Raw genomic sequence first — 13,233 nt, 5'->3', positions numbered from 1 at the left:
ATTGAAGATGCCCATTCACTCTTGACTTGCCTTCAAGTCGAGTGTGAATGGGCATCTTACTTACCTACATTATCAGTGGAGAGGAAAAATAATGCGGGAAGAGCGTTCCATACCCGAATTAGAAACGAGGAGGCAAATCGCTTCGGAGGATCAGGATACCAAGGGGGGCCTCTGTGGCCCCTGACCAGACGCTCCTTCACTTACCAAGTCTGTATCAAGCACTTCTCATCCGGATACACCACGTTGTTGAGGTACAGCAGATGCGTCCACCATTTGTGTCTGCAGACGGCCGCCTCGGAAGACACCAGGGGGCGCCACTGTGGCCCCCCGCCCAGGCGCTCCCACCAGGACGAGGCGAACCAGACGACTACGAAGTAGCTTGGGCTTATCCTGATTAATACAAAATTAATAATATGAGTGACGTTATTTTGGCTGGAGATTATCAGGTCGCCAATGGCCAAGATCTAGTTCAAGGGAGGGTTGATGGCACCATAGCACAACCAAACCAAGTGAGCGTAGTCAAGCGTACCACTGCACTGCAGTGACTACGACCGCTCTACCATAAGCGTAATGGCATAGAAGAAGGAGTGGCAGGTGTTTACTGAATGATTACAGTGGTCATGGTGCTGAAGAAGGTGCTGACAGTGGACTCGTGTGTATGCTTCAGCAGCTTGGAGGAGGAGAGAGCTAACTATAAGGCAGGAGACTAACACCAAGAACGTGCTGTCCGTCGAAATTAGGTCTAGTGATATCAGGAGAGTGAGGAAGTTATGAGGAGTTTAGTAGGTGCTTACCGGATAATTCTATTGATCATGGTGCTGAAGAAGGTGCTGACAGCGGACTCGTGTGGACGCTGCTTTAGCAGCTTGTGGGCGTGGAGGAAGCTCGCCATCAGGAAGAAGATCTGCACCACCAGGGTGCTGTTCGTCATCAAGATCACGTCGCCTGCTCGACGCATCTGAGAGATGATAGCTGGGTCAATATTGGCACACCTTCGTTTGTAAGTTTTATGGAATCCTACAAAAAACTAGGATAACCAAATAAGAGGAACTTGAAGTTTAAAAACAAATTACGTAATTGTGTCCGGAAACGATTTTTCAGTGAGTTCAAAAAATGTTTTTTTATATCGATTTTCGAATCTTTCAGATGTTCATTTTATTTTTGTCCATAGATTATATTTTTTTCTTAGCAGTTCGATATTATGACACCAATTAACTTTACCAACTACTAGCTGATGCCTACGACTTCATCCGCTTGGATTTATATTTTTAAAATCCCGGGGGAACTTCTTGATTTTTCGGGATAGAAAGTAACCTATGCCACTCTCCAGGTCTTCAATTATACCCACGCAAAAAATCGCAACAATCCGTTGCTCTGTTGCGACGTGATTGAAGAACAAACCAAGGTACCTGTTCGTAAGATCGTGTATCAGCGATGTAGGACAGCGTGCCGAGCCAGCACACATGCTCGATGATGACGCAGAGCATACAGAAGACCCGCAGGCCGTCGAACGTGCGCAAGTCCACGCCCCGCGTCGCCGGCGCCGGCGCCGTGAGCGCGCGCCAGGACGAGCGGATTGACCAGGATAGAGCCCAGCCGTAGCCTGGATACAATAAGTTTTTTTATTGATACAGGCGTGCGCTTCGGATATTTTTTTCTTTTGCCTACTTGTGCTATAAGACCTACCTACCTGCCAAATTTCATGATTCTAGGTCAACGGGAAGTACCCTATAGGTCCTTGACAGACACGACAGACGAACAGACAGACAGAACGAAGTGATCCCATAAGGGCTCCTTATTTGCTTTTGAGTTACGGAACTCTAAAAATTAAACAGCATTATTACAAACGTTGAGTGTTATTGAAATAAAACGCGGTCAGTGTGTTACTGGATCGCGTAACACGTTATTAGCGAATCGATAATATTTAATTATTATGTTAAAATGTTACCGAAATCGATGCAACGCGTTGATGTCTTTTATTCGAACAAATATGCTATCTATCGACTTGAGGAATTATTTTAAATAATGCTTGCCCAACCTTATCAATAACCATCTGATACCCGCGACTAATGTTCACGTGGATTTGTTTTTTATAAATCCTGTATCTGTGTATCTGTCTGTGGCATCGTAGCTCCTAAACTAATGAACCAATTTTTAATTTAGTTTTTTTTTTGTTTGGTTTCGACTCCATTCCCTCAGTCTGTATTCGTCGGCCCTTAGAATTAGCTCCTATGTCTGTTTGTTATTTTAACCCAGATTGTAGGCCGGTTTTCGCATTAAGTTACTAACATTTAACCTTTGGCTTTTATAACTGGTTGTGATTGCATTTACTGGGAGTTATTCTTTCTCTGCCTTCACCGTCCACACCTTTGTCCGCAAAGGACAAAGGTCTCCTGCAAGGAGCTACACACAACACCGGCTTTGTGTCGATATTTTTACAAAATCTACCTATTTTGTCTATTATGAAGCGGTGATAGCGTACTGGTTAACACGTTGGCCGTCTTTTCGGGAGGTTGAGAGTTCGATCCCGGCCACTCTCCCCCTACTTTTTGGGGTTATTAGCGTTTTAAACAAAAACATCTTGAGAAAACCTGCATTCCTGAGAGTTCTCCATAATGTTCTCGGCGGTGTCTGAAGTCTGTCAGTCCGCCCTTAGCCAGTGTGGTAGAGGAAATCTTTAGTCAAACCCTTCTGATGCTGAAAATACGTTGCTCAGTAGTGTGGCAGCGATGGGAAATCGAAAGTTCCCACGGGATTTTTAAAAACCTAAATCATCTAGTAGGTAAATAATATTTTTTTAATATTTCGCGAGATTAGAATAAACGCAAGATTGTCTATTAATTCACCTGTGCTCACGAAATATGCTTTTAGCCTCGTTTAAGTTAATAACTGGTTATGTAATGGCCTATGGGTCGTCGCCCGGCGAGCGCGGTTTGCGGAACGATGAATTGCTCTTCTTTCTTCATTAATATGTCAGAGGAGAGTGCGATTTTTATTTACCCATAGCTTCCATGACACTAAAACGGGTTGCGAAGCTGAAGTGGCAACGGGCATTTTGCAGGGTACATAGGCCGTCTAGTCGTCGGGGTCCCAACTCCTAAGGTGCTGATATGGCAACCTCGACCGAAAATAATTGCAGCGTTGGATAACAGCTATGTGGAGTGTGGACAGACGACATCAAAAGAGTCAACGTGGCGTGTGTGTGACCTACCTATGTCCAGCAGATAGGAGTGGACGTCTATCGGTTGACAATGATGATGATGATGAAAGCACGTTACAGATCCTGAGTTCTATGAATAAATATGATAGGTTGTGTCCAATGGGTCTTCTCTTATTTTTTGACGACGAAAACCTAGTGAAAAGTAGAGACTCACCCTCCTTAGCGCGATTAGTCAATGACAGTACAAAGAGCATCACTAGGCGCCAGGAGACCAGTGAAAGCTCACTCTTTTGCGTTGAGGATACGAGGTGTTAATGACCTCGCCTGCAGTAGTCCAGCTGGAGATGGCCTGACAGATTATATATCGACAAGACAGAAACCTAGGGAAATAGACTCACCCTTCTTGGCGTGATCAGCCAAGGTCAAATCCAGCACGGTGCTGATAGTGGCCAGTCCAAAGAGCACCGCCAGGAGACCAGCGAACCCTCTCTCATTCGCGTTGAGGGGCACGGGGCGTTCAGGACCTCGCCTGCAGTAGTCCAGGTGGTACAGGCGAGCTGACAGGTTGTATGCCGACATGGTGGTTGCGTTCACGCATGACGTAAACCTGGTGAAATAGTCCTCATAAAATCATTGAGTTTAAAGGGGATCCTTTCGAGACAGATATTGCATGCCTACCTGCTATTCACTCATCCCCGCTAAATATTTATTTTTGGGCCTCATCAAGAATAGGCCATAGGCTAGACGGTAGTAGCATTAAAGCTGCCATTATATTATATTGGAGCTTTATGGCAGAAAAAAAGAATACGCTGTCAAATTTATTTTGGGTGACTGTTTATAGATTATTTGGCTTACTGAGTGATGGCAATTATTTAAAAGAGAGCATATATCTACATTTGGAACCTAGACCCATGAGCACCGTAGCAGTACTATTTTGGGCGGTAATTAGGTTGAAGAGAGCATGTTGCAACCCCTATTTATTACCTCAGTATGCGACAGGTTGAGATGGCAATTGGGGAAAAAGTGGGGGGACGCCCCGCACACCCACACGTCACCCGCGCTCACCCACAGCGGGTTAGCGCAATGGTTGTGCGGGGCAACCCCACCCCGGTTCCCATTTCAACCTGTATGTAGGATTCTTTATAATCTTAAAACCTTTCAACGGATTGATGTACCTTTTTATCGATTTTTGATGTGACAACGTCTTATAATTCGATAGAGCCGGCTGCACGCACGAAAAAACATGACTCATGCGGCGTTACCTCGCTCTGAGGCGTTCCATGTAAGGCTTGAAGTGGAAGCGAGAGCGCGGAACGAGCGACAAATAAGCACAATCGGCCTTTGTTGTCACGTTCAACTATCGTCAGTAAACCGACTTTACAGACAACCAATCTTTTTTCCAAAACTATTAATATTGTTTGTTTTCCTATAGAGAAAAGAATAAAGATCATAGCTTACCACGCTTCAAGCTGTGCTTGAGTCAACGTAGAGCGGTTGTCCGGCGGCGCGGGCGGCGCGGGCGGCGCGGGCGAGCAGCTGCGATGCAGGCAGAGCCCGCGGTGCAGCCGAGTGTGGTTGTAGTTGTCCACCCAGTTGGCTGAGTAGCGCTGCCAAAATTATACTAAAACTAGAGGATGCCCACGGCATCGCCCGCGTGGATTTTGGTTTTTAACGATCCCGTGGGAACTATTTGATTTTCCGGAATAAAAAGTTGCCTATGTCAATTACAGGGACCAGAGCTACCTCGGTACCAAATTTCATACAAATCGGTTAAGCTGATGGTTTTTTATGAACCCCGTGGCATTTTCCGGGATAAAAAGTACCCTATGTCCATCCCCGGGATATAAGCTAACCCTGTACCGAATTTCATCAGAATCGGTTAAACTATTGCCGTGAAAAGGTAGCAGACAGACAGACAGACACACTCTCGCATTTATAACATTAGTATGGACTAGCATTTACATGCAAGGTTTTGCCCAGGGACCTATACAAGTATTTTTTGTGATACAAATTTCACACCTTTATTTTGGTTTTTGGAGGTTGAAAGGGGTTTGAATATTTTAGTATGGAGCCTGGCCTACCCACATGCTCGTCATTTTCTTTTTATTTCAAAACAGTGGCTAGGCATAAAACCTGTAATTAATCAATAGCTGGCATCAATACAAACAACTATTGTATTAGGTAAAATTTGCAAACATTGCCGAGATATACCTAGGAGCTGTCAAAGTATTGTACTGATGGCTAGACTGTTGTACTGATGACGACACCAGTACAACTTTGATAGCTTACATGCTTGGAATACGTCATAGTACCTAGTTATCTGCATGCCTGTCAGCCTGATCTGTCCAGTAGTTTGAGCTGTGCTTTTTAACCCCCGACCCAAAAAGAGGGGTGTTATAAGTTTGACGTGTGTATCTGTGTAACTGTCTGTAGCATCGTAGCTCCTAAACCAATGATCCGATTTTAATTTAGTTTTTTTTTTGTTTGAAAGGTGGCTTGATCGAGAGTTTTCTTAGCTATAATCCAAGAAAATCGGTTCAGCCGTTTGAAAGTTATCAGCTCTTTCCTAGTTACTGTAACCTTCACTTGTCGGGGGTGTTATAAATTTACACTTGTATATATCAGCAGTAGTCAGACAGTAAATTTTGCGTATGGGCTGTTCGTGGATAATGTTTCTTTCATCAATATTGGAAAGGTATATTGTTTAATTGGTTGGTAATGAAATTCGGCGCGGGCACATTAATTAACATTACACGTTTCTGAACGCAATTCCTGTTATCGGAGCGGAACTACTAACGAAAATGGTGAAACTGTCTTCATATTGCGATTTTTTTGGAAAAAAAGTAGGTAAATTATAGTGCTTCAATGCTCGATTCATTAGTTCTTGCACAAACTTTTCTTGCAATGCCATGCAACGTTAGTTCCGCGTGTCGTCCGTACATATATACTAAGTAATAATTTTCCTTATACATATATATTTAGTTTGGTAAACCAGTAGCTTCTCGCTGAAATGCGCAAAGAAATGCAGTATTTGTGGCCCTAATATCACGAACAGATAGTGAAATAATGATACGAGTGAAAAACCTAATTCAGAAGGTCGAGTCTAATCTAAAGTATACTATTTTTCCTAGCGAGCATCCGCAGCCTAGCTCTATAGTCTATGCCCGCAGCTTGGTTAAAATATAAATCCTCTTTATTCCTTATCCCGAGGGAATTTCGGAAAATTTAGCCTTATTCCTTGTATCTATACTAATAAATAAAATTGGAGTGTCTGTCTGTAATTTCGAAATAACTACCACATACCTATTAAGGTCAAATGGTTATTTGAACGATACCATAACTGAATCACACGTTTTTAAAATTTTTGTCTGTCTGTCTGTCTGTCTGTCTGTTTGAAAAGGCTAATCTTCGGAACGGCTGAACCGATTTTAACGGGATTTTCACATACAAGTAGAGGATTGACCAGGGTGTAACATAGGCTACTTTTTTGACCGACTTTCAAGAAGGGAGTTGTGTTTTTCTACCTATGTACACCGAAATCTCCGATATTTCTGAACCGATTTGCGTGATTTCTTTTTTAATCGATAGAGGAACTTTGCGACATTGTTTCATAAAAAATTTGGATTCCAACTCCTCAATCCTGATGCTGCAGGGGATCTGACCAATCCACGCGGGCGAAGCTGCGGGCATCAGCTAGTAGATTATAAAAGGAATTTCTTTGCATAATTTCAAGGGTTAAGGATAGGCGTTTATGTCCTTCAGGTTCAAAATGTTGAATTCCTACAATGTTAGTCAAAGTGTCTTATAAAGATAATATAAAAAATAATCTGAGTGCCTTTCATCAACATCGTTTCGGCGAATAATAACCCGTACTTAGCTCAATTACGGCAAAGGATAGCTATACAGTGTCACGATCGCAATCACCTCTGATTGGCCGAACTCGCTCACTATTAGCTACGATGCATTGTTGCAACAAGAATACCATAAATTCAATTAATCACAGCAATTGCGATTGTAATAATGATTGATGCAGGTTTTCCGGGATCGACCTACAGTTTCCTACAGCAATCTAGTTAGTTCGACCTTTGAAAATGCAATTCAATGCAAAGTTTATTGAATAATGTAAATCTTTCAGTTTCCGGTACGGTAAATACCTACACTGTAACCACTTCCGTCTTATCTCTGTACCCCACTCAGAAAGAATTTTTTGAAATTAAGGATAAACTGACTGATCTATCAACACAGCTCAAACTAGTGGACGGATCGGGCAGATAGCTATTACGAGAAAAAGAATTAAAATTATTAAGAAAGGATTTTTGATAATTCAACCCCTGAAATTCAAATTCAAATTCAAATTATTTTTATTCAATTAAACTTTTACAAGTGCTTTTGAATCGTCAAAATAATCTACCACTGGTTCGGAATGCTGTTCCTACCGAGAAGAACCAGCAAGAAACTCGGCGGTTGCTCTTTTCAAATGTACAATTTACAATAATATGCCATACTGTATACAAGCAATTGCAGCGCCGTGTATTGCTGGAGCGCATCAAATCCAAGCTTTTTTGTCATTTACATAATCTTCGATTGTATAATAAGCTTTTTTCAGGAGCATACTTTTAATAGATTTTTTAAACTTGTGTAAAGGCAAGTCCAAAATTGATTGTGGAATTTTATTATAAAATATTACACTCATTCCCACAAACGATTTTCCAACTTTCCTGAGGCGGAGCGTAGGATATGCGAGCCTATCACGGTTTCTAGTTTGCCGGTCGTGGAAATCACCGATTTTTTTGTAACTATGAATGTTTTGTCGAACAAAAATTATATTAGCGTAAATATATTGAGAAGCTACTGTAAGAATACCTATTTCCTTAAATTTCTCTCGTAGGGAATCGCGCGGTTTTAAATTATAGATTGCGCGTATTGCCCTTTTTTGTAATACGAAAATTTTTCCAATATCTGCCGCTTTACCCCATAGTAAGATTCCGTAAGACATAATACTGTGAAAATAGGCAAAATATACAATTTTTGCAGTTTCCACATCAGTTATCTGTCGAATCTTTCTAACAGCGTAAGCAGCAGAGCTGAGTTTACCAGCAAGTGTTGATATATGGGCGTTCCATTGAAGCTTTGCATCTAAAGTTATCCCTAGGAACACGGTAGTTTCTTCTACTTTCAACATATCATTATTTACCATTAAATTAAAATCATTTGCCGTCTTAGTATTGGGCAATGCGAATTCGACACACTAAACTAAATTCTGACGGGGTAAAATAGGGGTTTGAAATATGTGTAGTCCACACTGATGAAGTCCCGGTCATAAGCCAGTTATTTAGTATTGAGGAGCTGGTGAAAACATTGCATAGGTGTAATTGCATCATATAAAATTTTACAGAAGGAGCAAAAAATCTGAATGGAATCTGTTGAAACTTTACTGTAGCTGAACTATTTTGATCGAAATCACGAACTTTGGGCTCCATATTAGCACAGTTTTACGCCGTTTTCTGTTAGCAATGGAAATCAGTTAAGGTCTGTATTCAAGATGAAACTTTGGACTAAACAGTATGGCTAGTTTAAAGCTGTTTTGCTTGAAAATTATTTCAGATTTGTGGACCAAAAACGGCCTGATTAAAGAAAAAAAAAATATTGATCAGAATTCTAATCACCTACACCGTTTTGTGCGCCAGCTCTTCAATTACAAAATAACCTTAAACCTATTAAAGATCTTTGAGATTAATACCCACCTAACTACCTATTACAAAGAACCAATAAGAAGCAATCAACATAATATCACGTTGCATGCAAGTAATAACTTAAACTAGGCCTATTTTTTTAATTAAGCACGTCGGTTTAAGGTTTTAAGGATGGAAACTGAAAACAAACTTTATTTATTTTAATTGAAGTTTAAACAAATAAACAAGAAAACGAGCTGACAAAAATATAATAAAGTATGACGTAATTTCATTTATCAAAAAAAAAAACCAATACCTTTGAATAATAAATAAGTAATTAACCGAAGTTATCCACGTGGTTGAACTATAAACACATGAGAAGATACTATAACAGCTGCAATAGCTTGCATTCAAGAGATGTACCTACCTATACAGGATGTTCGGTAATTCGTATATAATGACGACACGTACCCATGCTACTTTGCTCTAATAAATACAATGCTGAAGTAAAATAACGAAATAAAATTATAAAAATTTCCATACAATTTTTTTTTTTTATGTCCAAGTTTTCATGGCCCTAACGTGCCATAACTCACTGAGATCGTTGGCCTCGACCTATCTAAAGATGGCCAACGATCTCAGTGAGTAAGGGCACGTTACGGTCATGAAAACTTTGACATGAATTTAAAAAAAAAATGTATGGAAATTTTTATAATTTTATTTCGTCATTATACTTCAGCATTGTATTTACCAGATCAAAGCAGCATGGGTACGTGTTGTCTTTATATACTAATTACCAAACATCCTGTATATAGGCTTCTTCATAAAATAAAAAAGTTAACCACGAGATTTTTCAAAACCTAAATTCATGTAAACGAGATCGCTACTTTTTATCCCGTAAAATCAAAAAGTTTCCACGGGATTTTTTAAACCTAAACGAAGTCGCGGGCATCATCTAGTGTTGTAGGTATATGTGTAACAGGTGATACCCGCGACTTCGTCCGCGAAAGCTTCACTTTCGATTTTTTTTAAATCTTTGATCTTAAAATATTTCCGTTGCATACAAAATGACAATAGGTATGTTGATCAATAACCAGTCTCGTGACACAGAAACAGCGGAGCTTGCTTTAATTCGCTTACTTCTATATTTATATTGTGTCATACAATAATAATATACTTTTTATCAAAAGTTTGTTATCTATTTTGAAATAAGATTAATTTATTGGCATCTATCACACTAATATTATTCTCGAATTTTAAAAGAATAAGACACCATTTACGATGAAAGCTCTCAGTCGGCTTGATTTCTTCCAACGGATTTGGCTGAAATTTGGAATGCAGATAGATAATATCCTGGATTAGCACATAGGCTACTTTTTATCCCGGAAAATCAAAGAGTTCCCACAGGATTTCAAAAAACCTAAATCCACGCGGGCGAAGTCGCGGGCATCGGCTAGTATTGTCATATTTCAACAAATCAATTCAAAACAGGTAAGCCTTCCTCATGAATCACTCTATTTATTGTTGAAAACTGCATTAAAATCCGTTGCATAGTTTAAAAGATCTAAGCGTACAGTTTGTTTTGTACTATGTAGGGATTAAAAAATCGGTCAAGTGCGAGCCGGAGTCGCACAGGAAGGGCTCCGTACCATCCATGTAATTTTTAGCCTACTTTGCCTATGCCTACTTTTTGTTATAGCGGCAATAGAAACATACATTCTGTGCAGGACTCTACCTATTATGGTTTACGAGATACAGCCCGCTGACAGACAGACGGACGGACGGACAGCGGAGCCTTATAGTAATAGGGTCCCGTGGGCACCCTTCAGGTACAGAAATCTAGAAAGGGTATTTGCGTTGGTTGTACCTACTCCTCGTTTTGGTCTAAATATCGTAGGAATTCCTTTGCAATAAGTAATTATACAACAAGTACCTACGTAGATAAGTAAATATTCGTATTGTTCCGATTCTCTCGAGATTATTACGAAGTGAAAGGCATAATTGCAACAGATAAGGATTCTCGGTCAATTTAAGATAAGTATTTGGACAGAATGCGTGCAGTGACCTACTATGACCTACTCCTTGCTACAGCGGTCATAGCCTCCAATTAGGTTAGGACGTCGGCCTCCAATTCGGGAAGTTCGGGGTTCGATCCCGACCACGCATCTCTAACTTCTACGGAGTGACTAGTAGGTATGCGCGTTTTAAGCAATTAAAATGTCACTTGCTTTAACGAACGAAAACATCGTGAAGAAACCTGCATGCCTGAGAGTTCTCCATAATGTTTTCAAAGGTTCGTAAAGTCTACCAATCCGCACTGGGCCAGCGTGGCGGACTACGGCTTAAACCTTTCTCATAATGACAGGAGACCCATACGCTCCGATATGAAAGCCCTTCTGGCATCAGTTTTCCCCTCCAATGTTAATATTGGCATCTTCAAGTCAAGAGTGAATAGGCATCTTCTAGGTAAGCCCACTCCATGTTGGCCTGTATCATCACTTGCTATAGCAAGTCTGATTGCAGCCTAAGGATAGTCTATAAATTTAAAACAAAAAGACGTTCTACGTCTACGACTCTACCACCGATTCGGAAAGCAAATTGTACTGAGCAGAGCCGGCAAGAAACTCAACAGTTACGTTTTCAAACTCTTTAAATAACAAAGGGGTTGGCTCACCTGCATAGTGTTGAAAAGAGGGTTATATCCATTGGGTGACAACTCGAAGCTGCCAAGGCAGTAGGAGCCTTGCAACGCCAGACAGCCCACGTATTCGTCCAGGTGGAAAAGTCGGGGCATTTCGTAGTACTCCTCATCTTCAACAAACGATTTCTAGGTTTAGGACGATGTGAATAAAGTTGCCAGATGCCTAGTATTTTACGGGTTACCTCGTATTTGAGGGTATGGTAATACAGAAGCCCGTAATTACGAAAGTAAAATACGGGGTAAATAAAATTAAGCTCCCGTAATTTATAAAAATTCAGCCGGAGCTGGCTGGCGAAAGCAAATCTTGACGTGTTACAGTGAAAAGTTCGTTTTCCTTGGACGGCAATGCGTGGACCAATACTGCCGTCCTAACAAAGAGTGCAATATGTCGAGTTTTTGGGCAAATTGACTTAAGACCATATCCGTAATCAGGAAAATGAGCTCTATATTTTCGCTGTTGGTTATCAAAACTGCAATATGTAATATTACGATTTGTAAGTAGCTAATCATAACCGCGAATATCTCGAAAGTAGTCGAAACCTAGTTATTGCTCTCTTCGTTAGGACGGCAGAATACGTCCTTGTAGCTGAAACCATTTTTTTCTCATAAGAGGATTCAACTCTGGAGCTGAAAAGACAAGGGTGCCTATCAGAATGACCGCTGAAAGACAAATTCATTTTTAAATCTTGTTTTTGCTCTTCTGTAAAGTGTTGATTTTTTACTTATTGTCACAGGAGGCACAAATCTATAATTAGTATCATCATCTTAACGCATCACCGGTATACTACTGAGAACGAATCTCCTCTACTGAGTATGAGTACTTAGTACTGTTATAGTAGTAAGTAAGTTGGTTTTATTACTTACACCGTGGGGACGGACATAGGCTACTTTTTGTCCCAGAAAATCAAAGAGTTTCCACGATATTTCAAAAGACTCATATTTTAACCGATTTTAACGAAAGGCATTCTTTCCAGTCGGAAAGGCATTCCGAACCAGATTCTTCTGAGAATTCAAAAACACTTGTAAAGTTTATATTTTTGAATAAAAATCTTTCTTTTTCTATTCGAAACCCTCCAGTTACAGTTTATATTCCTGAAACTTAGCGAATACTAGCGTCTAGTTAAATTCCCACAGAAATATCATAAACTAGCGATCCGCCCCGGATTTTTACGGGTAAGTAGCTTCCACTTTTTCCGACTTAATTATTCTTAATTATCTTCTTAATTATTAAAATTTTCGTAGGCATCTCTATTTTTTTGAAAATAAAAAGTTTTTGTCATTCAGGAATAACGTGGCTTTATACTGGTGCAAGAATTTTGATAATTGGTTCAGTAGTTCTAGAGATTACTTCCTACAAACAAACTCACAAACTCACAAACTTTACCTCTTTATTGGTGTAGATTATACGAGATTATTAATTTAAAAAAATACCTACCGCTCAATCTGTAAATAATCCCGTCATCCAAATCCAAACCACCATCCGTGTTCACACGGTTTTTAACACCATCATCCAACAAAGCACTGTTTCCAAAACTGAAATTATTCGTATCACTGTGAGGTGCGGTATCAGTGACAGCGTCACTTTTTAGCTTGTAAAAAATGTCATTGTCATTTTTATAGTTGTTCTCGGGTGCGGCCCGAGTGTCGGCGTTAGCGCAGGCGGTTAGGAACGCGAGGGCGACTATTCTAGCCGGCGACAT

At 40.3% G+C, this 13,233-nt stretch overlaps 1 protein-coding gene and 1 long non-coding RNA gene across 2 annotated transcripts in view; both read right to left on the bottom strand.

Moving 5' to 3' along the window:
- The window catches only part of LOC123870967 (O-acyltransferase like protein-like), a 19,910-nt gene extending 6,677 nt beyond the window's left edge, over positions 1-13,233 (bottom strand). Inside the window, exons 1-7 of the mRNA XM_045914484.1 lie at positions 12,969-13,233; positions 11,507-11,643; positions 4,619-4,767; positions 3,559-3,767; positions 1,410-1,603; positions 795-958; positions 205-390 (exon numbers count right to left, since the gene is read on the bottom strand). Of these exons, the coding sequence (XP_045770440.1) occupies positions 205-390; positions 795-958; positions 1,410-1,603; positions 3,559-3,767; positions 4,619-4,767; positions 11,507-11,643; positions 12,969-13,233 (1,304 nt within the window). The remainder of the gene's footprint in view (positions 1-204; positions 391-794; positions 959-1,409; positions 1,604-3,558; positions 3,768-4,618; positions 4,768-11,506; positions 11,644-12,968) is intronic.
- LOC123870658 lies at positions 7,161-9,983 on the bottom strand. Its single transcript, XR_006797119.1, has 3 exons — positions 9,973-9,983; positions 7,386-7,388; positions 7,161-7,219 (listed from the first exon to the last, which is right to left on the bottom strand). It is a non-coding gene; the product is annotated as an uncharacterized LOC123870658 (long non-coding RNA).

Source organism: Maniola jurtina, chromosome 13 (genome assembly GCF_905333055.1).
Source record: "Maniola jurtina chromosome 13, ilManJurt1.1, whole genome shotgun sequence".
Lineage (NCBI taxonomy): Eukaryota > Metazoa > Arthropoda > Insecta > Lepidoptera > Nymphalidae > Maniola > Maniola jurtina.
The sequence above is the reverse complement of the archived record's forward strand: the minus strand, read 5'-3'. Positions and strand labels throughout refer to the sequence as shown.